Source organism: Haplochromis burtoni, unplaced genomic scaffold (genome assembly GCF_018398535.1).
Source record: "Haplochromis burtoni strain Fernald_Lab_line unplaced genomic scaffold, NCSU_Asbu1 Contig_11, whole genome shotgun sequence".
In the NCBI taxonomy this organism is placed as follows: Eukaryota; Metazoa; Chordata; class Actinopteri; order Cichliformes; family Cichlidae; genus Haplochromis; species Haplochromis burtoni.
The window spans coordinates 3394424-3402642 of record NW_024582372.1 but is presented as its reverse complement, the minus strand read 5'-3'; the positions used below and the strand labels follow the sequence as shown (position 1 = coordinate 3402642).

At 37.5% G+C, this 8219-nt stretch overlaps 1 protein-coding gene across 1 annotated transcript in view; it reads left to right on the top strand.

Moving 5' to 3' along the window:
- The window catches only part of ctsba (cathepsin Ba), a 9373-nt gene extending 2007 nt beyond the window's left edge, over window positions 1-7366 (top strand). Inside the window, exons 2-11 of the mRNA XM_042214120.1 lie at window positions 1545-1672; window positions 1751-1836; window positions 3756-3870; window positions 4084-4199; window positions 4473-4558; window positions 4643-4789; window positions 5115-5231; window positions 5599-5727; window positions 6303-6384; window positions 6847-7366. Of these exons, the coding sequence (XP_042070054.1) occupies window positions 1550-1672; window positions 1751-1836; window positions 3756-3870; window positions 4084-4199; window positions 4473-4558; window positions 4643-4789; window positions 5115-5231; window positions 5599-5727; window positions 6303-6376 (993 nt within the window). The 5' untranslated portion in view covers window positions 1545-1549 and the 3' untranslated portion in view covers window positions 6377-6384; window positions 6847-7366. The remainder of the gene's footprint in view (window positions 1-1544; window positions 1673-1750; window positions 1837-3755; window positions 3871-4083; window positions 4200-4472; window positions 4559-4642; window positions 4790-5114; window positions 5232-5598; window positions 5728-6302; window positions 6385-6846) is intronic.
- Window positions 7367-8219: the final 853 nt, after the last annotated feature.

Here is an 8219-nt window from a genome sequence, read left to right as displayed (position 1 = left end):
ATCTATAATGTACATTATAGTACATCTATAATGTACATTATAGTACATCTATAATGTATATCTATAATGTACATTATAGTACATCTATAATGTACATCTATAATGTACATCTATAGATGTACGTTATTTTTTATGATCTTTGTGTTCTACATCCAGATTGTAAAATGACTTGAGTGTACCAATTATGTGTGTTTTCTGGGCTGTGTGTGGTTTGCACACATGGAATGGTTTCTTTAGCATAACAGTTATTGTTTTTATAGCACATGCACAAGAATTCAAAATAATCCAAAAACTGGAGGACACTCAGAAATCCCTCTGCACATGACCTGTAAACATGCTGTCTTTTATTGAGCAGCAAGGCAGTGCTTTGGTGTGATCTCAGAGCGAATGTGTCATTCTGCTACGGGAAACTGCCTGTTCTTACTTCCTTTTAATATACTTTTTTTTTCTTTCTTTTTTTCACAATCCATCATGTGATAGAAACCAGCTTCACAGAAATTCACGTTCTGTTTCTCAAGCAGGCTTGTGATTTTGTTTTTCAAACAGGACCTGTCTGAGCAGGTGTGGGGATTTCACGTATTCAACAACATAACTGACTTCTGTTTTCAATGGAATGTTTACTCTGGCTTACTGTGCCAGTAAGCCAGAGTAAACATTTTTGGCTGGATGCATTCATGTACAAGCCTTTGTTCTTTACTTTTGCTTGTAAAATAATTTTGGGGCACAGTCTCATCAGATTAAATAGTTTGTAGTTAGATCATCTGATCCCAGAAGAAGCAGAGTGTCTGCACTGGTATTGATTTCTCTGGACTTCCTGCTATTACCGAGCACTCTCCACTCCTCTTTTTAGTAGGCTACGTTATCTGTCTGTAATGGAACTAATTTCGGCTCACCCCATTGCATTTTACTTTCTATAATGTGGCCTGTATTATTCACACACTGGAGCCAGTTTCCTGTATCGTTGGTCCTGTCGTCTGTGCCATATGAACTGAAACCCAGAATCTTTAACAGTGGGGGGAGTGCAAAGGAATTTTTTTTTTCTTCCTTTACCGCGTGGCTGCTTATCAAAATCGACTAAAATCGTTGAAATCATTGGAGCATTTGCTGAGGCAGCATCTTTAACCACTGAAGGGGACTTTGACGCATGACTGACTCTAAGAGGTCTGTCTCCACTCTCTGCATAATTTTTTTTTTTTCCACTCGTAGCTTCAAGCAGCGTGATGGTGTTCAATCAGCTGTGACCTTTTAAGTGGTGATGTAGTTTCAGGAGTCTATCTTAAAGGGTGAATATCATACTGTGTGTAGCTGCAGCAGTGTATTGACTACAAATGTGAAAATCCAGCAGAGCTGGAGAACAGCTGAGGATTTTAAAATACAAATAAACCTCTACTTCCTGTTTTTGAACTCTAGCTAGACTTGTGAATGTTCAGGAAAATCAAAAGGCTCACTTAGCCAGTTACTGAAATGAAGTCTTTGTTTATGACATGATGCAGTAACAGAATAAATTACCACAGCTAAACAAAACTTATTAACTTGTCTTTCAGGCAAGATGTGGCATGCAGCCTTCCTCCTGTTGGCTGCCAGCTTGTCAGTGAGCCTGGCCAGACCCCACCTCCATCCACTGTCTAGTGAGATGGTCAACCACATCAATAAACTGAATACTACCTGGAAGGTGAGTGAATTGTTTTTTAATTTATGACAGGCCTCTGAGAGTAAAAGTGTTTGACTAAATCTCCTCCCTGTCTTGCAGGCTGGCCACAACTTCCATAACGTCGATTATAGTTATGTGCGCAAGCTGTGTGGTACAATGCTGAAGGGACCCAAACTGCCAGTCATGTGAGTCTTAGTCATATGTTTTGTGGTTGCGAAACAAGTCCTCTAACGATCCCTGACATCAGAATATTTCAACCTACGCTGATCACAGGATAGTTGACTGTACTTTCACATTATTCTCAGTGTCACTGGAAACTTACTAATAGGGCTCCATCATTATGGCTAAAATGCTAATCACTTATTTTGAGTAATGAAATCAAAATTATTTGTTTAAATTTTTACATTGTGCCACATTCTTGTTAAATAAAACTTCTTTAATAAAATTAAATAATGTGCTTATTCACCTGAGAGCATCTCTTGGAAGCTGAATTTAAAGTCTTTCACTTCATTCATCGTAGCTGCATAATTAAAGTGAATATAAATCATAGTACTCGACAGCTGTGGGTCCCTTTCCCCTGGAGTGTTTTTCATACAGCGTGGGTATTTCCACTGCTTAAGGCAGTAATCTTTTGTTTAGTAAGGTAGCATTTTCTGATGGGTTTTCAGGGAGTTGAATAAGTTGAGTTGTGATGCAGATACAACTCTATGGCACTCGCTGCATATGAGTTCTTCTAATTAGGATTAGGGATGGGTATTGATAAGATTTTCACGATTCCGATTCCATTTTCGATTCTGTTTAACGATTCGATTCTCTTATCAATTCTTTTTAAAAAAGGAGAACACTAAGGTCGAATAGCTTAGAACCTTGTTTTATATCTTCTCTTTGAACAAGATAGAAATTTAGGAGTAACATGGCCTTACAAACCCAACAGTGAGATCTTAAGAGATCCAGCCTACAGCACTTCAATGGGGTGTCACAGGGTCCCCGGAAAAAAAAATTGTAAATGTAAAATAATAAAATCAATATTCTTCTGTAGTAATAACAAAGTATAACATAAATTATTCTGTAGCAATTACACAAGAATATCCAGTAATGTCCCTGCCTACAATTAAACACATTCACTTACCAAAGTGAAATAGGGGGCATCTGCTGTGGCAAATGGGTGCAAGCCTTTGACCACAAACTGAGTCACTGCTCGGTGACATTCGTCTATCCTGGCCTGAAAGGAGACGCTACCGGTAGACTGCAGCGACAACTGCCAGCATCTGAGCCAGACTCTGTCTGTCTCTCTCATCATGGTCACCTAAACGCACAGTAATGGCAGGTTTTGTAATAAGGCAGATCGCGCTAACATAATATGCACTGTTAGTTGAATATTTATCTGCCGCATTAACGGGAGAGGACGTGCAAACGTTACCGCTGCTGCTGGGTTGAGATTCACGAGTCCGGAGCGGAATTAAAAACACGACATTCATTTAAGGTCATCGTGTGTTTTGTGAGCAAATGCTTTTGCATATTCGTAGTGTTTCCTCCCTTAAATGAAATATCTACTTTGCAAGTATTGCAAGTCGCCCTGTCGTCATACGTTCTCGTAAAGTATAATCAAACTTTTGAGCGTTTGAGCCGCCATGTTTCCTGCCAGGTAAATGACGCTCCGCAACGTGGTGATGTCATTCAGGGCGACTGGCAAAAATGGCAAACAATTCCAAGGAATTGAACCGGTGGGAACCGGTTCTCAACAAGAACCGGTTTTCGATACCCATCCCTAGTTAGGATCACCCGTGCCAAATCCAAAATGTTTCCAAAGAGTGTATGATCTGCTTTCAGGGCTGAGTTCTGGAAGGCATCTGACTTTTCTTGCATTTATATTTTATTGTGGTGTTGCTCGTCCAGAGTAGTACAGTCAACTTTAACCTCTGCAGTGCAGGGAACGGCTGTGATTGGCTCATGTAGGCACGTATTTAAGCGGTGGTTTAGGGTATGTTTAATTTGCTTTTGGTTGGATTGATGGAGCATGCATATTCAGTTTTGCACAATCATTAATTGTGCAGCCCTACTTTACTAAAACAATAGTAAGTAAAACTTCTGGTTTCCTCTGCAGGGTTCAATATGCTGGAGATTTGAAGCTGCCAAAAGAATTTGATGCTAGACAGCAGTGGCCTAACTGTCCCACTCTGAAAGAGATCAGAGACCAGGGCTCCTGTGGATCCTGCTGGGTGAGAAGCTGCTCAATGTCACCACATGTAGCTAGACTCTTCAAGGGCTCTGTAATCTGAAATTGCATAAGAAACTTAAAACAAAACAACAAAAAAAAACCTCATTAAGGAAGAGAATGGAGCTCAGCTCTTCCGACAAGAATGAAACGTTTGCTTTTCAAATTTTGCGATGATCTGTTTCCCTGCTTCATGTCTTTGTTGTTGTGGTTCCAGGCGTTTGGTGCTGCAGAGGCCATCTCTGATCGTGTATGCATTCACAGCAATGGGAAGGTCAATGTGGAGATCTCCTCAGAGGATCTGCTGACCTGCTGTGACAGCTGTGGCATGGGGTGAGCAGTTCTTACCCATCAGATAACTGAAATCACTAAAATATTAAAGATCAAGATATTAAGATTATAATTATTTACCAGGATCACTGAACTTTGATAATAAATTTATATAATGAACCAAACTATGACATAAAAACCTTAATCTGGGGAAAAGAGCAGCAGATATAGATGATACAATTGGTGCTAAGAGAGGGAAAGAAAGTTTGGCGCTTTCCTTAAATAAGTTCATTTTTAGTAAGTAATGTTTTGTTTTTCTGTGTGTGTGTTTTTTAGATGTAATGGTGGCTACCCTTCAGCTGCCTGGGACTTCTGGGCAAGTGAAGGGCTGGTCTCTGGGGGTCTCTATGATTCCCACATTGGTGAGTGTGTTTCTGATAGATTGATGCAGTTATGCGCATGTTGGGTGTGATTACAGTAGAGACACTATATCCTTGTGTCTGCAGGCTGCAGGCCCTACACCATCGCCCCCTGTGAGCACCATGTGAATGGCAGCAGACCTCCCTGCACTGGGGAGGGTGGTGACACACCAGAGTGTGTCCGCCAGTGTGAGTCTGGATACACACCAAGCTATACACAGGACAAGCACTATGGTAAGAGCAGCAGAAAGAAATGTATATTTATCATAAATAAGGTTTGTAATATTGTCTCAGTCTGCATAATTATGAGTAGTAACTGCAACGTAACAAAACAAATTGTTATTGAATTATAACAAATGGATATTATATGAATTCTGAGGGAACTCCTTATCCTGATATTCAAATAGCTATTGTGCAGATGAACTTTGATTTTCTGATTGTTTTTTTTTTTTTTTAAATTACACATATTATAAACTTCTACATGCAATATTTTATTTTATTTTTTTTATGTTGGTGAACAAGGCTGTATGCACACATATCTTGACTCTGTGTGTTGCAGGTAAAACATCTTACAGCGTGCCATCAGACGAACAGCAGATTCAGTATGAGATCTACAAGAACGGCCCTGTAGAGGGAGCGTTTACAGTCTATGACGACTTTGTTCTGTACAAGACTGGTAAGAACACATGAACTCATCACACATGTAATGATCACCCTGCCTGCCATTTCACAAATTCACTTTTACTTTGTGGCTGAAGCATAAGCATATAGTGTGGGATTGTGTCCTCTTAACATTGATTTGAACTGAAGCTCCTCTTTGTTTAGCTCTTGCAGAGGTTTGTGTGTGAAAAGTTAACAGGCTTTCATGCTGGAAATCTCCAACTGCAGCTAGATGCAGTTTGATATTCTAGTATTTAAGGTGCCTTGAATGTGACTTAGTATGAAATAGACACTATTAGAATACACACCCAGTCTCTTCACTATATTGTACTAAAAAAACAAACTTTAGGTGAGCTCTAATGGATTTGTTCTGTCTTATCCAGGTGTTTATCAACATGTGTCTGGTTCTGCTGTCGGTGGTCACGCCATCAAGATCCTGGGCTGGGGAGAGGAAAATGGCACTCCCTACTGGCTCTGTGCCAACTCCTGGAACACTGATTGGGGTGATAATGGTGAGCAGAGGCAGTTTAATACTCTTAACACACGTAGTCATCATGCTATGCGAGGGGAGTCACTACTGAAAATACTACAGTATAATCCTGTAAAATGGAATGGGGAGTCTTATAGCTGAATCAGCATTTTGTTCAGAATCACAAGGACTTGATCTTCATTAAGACAGATGTAGTATTTTTAATTATACATTATTTATATCAGGAGCACACACTTCTATATTTCACTTTATTTTATATGTAAAACAGACTGACTTCATGACACACCAAAGCTGAAACCCTGTTCACTCTATTTTTTTTATTTATTTATTTATTTATTTATTTATTTATTTTTAAACAATAATCATTAAATGCTCTGAAAGGGGGTCTTTACGTCTTTAACTATTACAAATGTTTTCTTGACATTGTTCTAGCTCGTTTACCCAACTCTACCAGTAAATGAGAAATTCTTCTCTTACAGTAAATTATAGTAATACTCCCTCACTCAAAATGGGCAAATGGTGCTGTTTATAGATGTTCACGTGTTTTCTTCAGTTTAGCAAATTCAGGTAAATTCTGTTTTCTTTTTTGATTTTTAGGATACTTTAAATTCCTGCGTGGTTCAGATCACTGTGGTATTGAATCTGAGATTGTGGCAGGGATTCCCAAATAAAAACTAAGGTAAGATGGTAAACAGATGGATTTTATGTGTGAGATTTTTTTTATATATATATATATATATATATATATATATATATATATATATATATATATATATATATATATATATATATTATATATATATATATATATATATATATATATATATATATATACATATATATGTATATATATATACATATATATATATATGTATATATATATACATATACATATATATATATATATATACTATATATATATTTATTTTATTATTATTTTTAAGTATGGATTTAAAAGATTATTCATAATGTACTTCTGACTTTTTCTTACATGCATAATTCAGAAATGGATTCAGATTTTCTTCTGCTGTCAGTTACATGTAGACCCACATTAACTCGATGCAAGTCCAGCAGGCTGGTGTGCCAACTTTAAGAGTCATCCTTGCTTTAATTTCCCATTTTTCTCCTTTTGTACCTGCAGGTTTTCAGCTGTAGCATCATTACACTATCACTAGAGGGCGATACACTCCACTGACCAGAAGACACAGCTGACAAAATTAACTGCTTTTAGTCCTTTTTAGCTAAAGCGCGCTGATCACTTTGCACACCGGCTTTAAAAACTAAAGCGAGGTGAATTTGCAGATGGGATGTGACAAAAATGTGATGAACCTGAGGAGAAAGTGCTGGAGTTGATGTTTTCACCTCTTAGACAGACAGGAGAAATTTTATTTTAGACAGGCATTAGCATTTGTTTGCTTCAAAACAGGCTATTACTGTTGTAGAAGTGATTAAATTTATTTTGACAGCATGGATTGTTTTAGAACAGCGCAATGTCATTTTGACGAATGTGTCTAATTTGTAATGATCACAGCTTTTATATTGAATTTATAATTTCTCAGTGCTACTCCATAATGTCAGGATGGACTGTCACAGGTGCCAGTTAGTGTTTTTAAACTTGGTTGGAAATTAAATGCAGTGTTGGCTGCCTGTTATAACTATAATATTGGCGCATAACTGTTATGTTTTGAAATAAAAGTAAAAAAAAAATACATCCTAGTATATAATCCAAAGTGTGTGTGTGTGTGTTGTGTGGTTTGTGTGTGTGTGTGTGTGTGTGTGTGGTGTGTGTGTGTGTGTGTGTGTGTGTGTGTGTGTGTGTGTGTGTGTGTGTGTGTGTGTGTGTGTGTGTGTGTGTCTGGATTCAGTGTCACTAACCAACTTTACCAAAAGAATATGGATTCATTTCAATGTTTCCTTATGTGTATACATAAAACTACATTTAGCCTTCATTTTCAGTCCATTACTTTCCCCAACTTGGATCATTTTCTGAGGAAAAAACAACAACACTAGTACCAATTTGCAATCCCGTGGACATCCATATGAAACAAATATTGCATATATAAGTAAACAGTATTAACATTTGTGGACCTGAATATTTATTTGTAATGATCTACAAACACAAATGATATATTTATCTATTCAACTCTGATATCATATGCAACTCTGCTATTCAAATTTTAACAATGGCACCATATAACTTTTTATAAAATAGTTAGAAAAGTATAATTTTGATTACTTATTAATTTTCTTGTCTCCATAACAGAAAATTATAAAATAAGGGATCCATTATCCAATTCATGAAGCTTTTTAATAGATTTGGAAAAAAACATATTTAGGATCGTTTTCGCCGCAATAATTGTGTAGTGAACTTTTAATCAAAGGCTAAACTGTTAAACTGAAAAAAGACAAACGAGCCACTTCCGCCTTGTCAGCAAAAACAAACCCGTCCACGTCCCTCCCCTCATTAGTTTTCCACGTAAGCGTTTCCCGTTCCCTAACTAAACAGCACCTCTT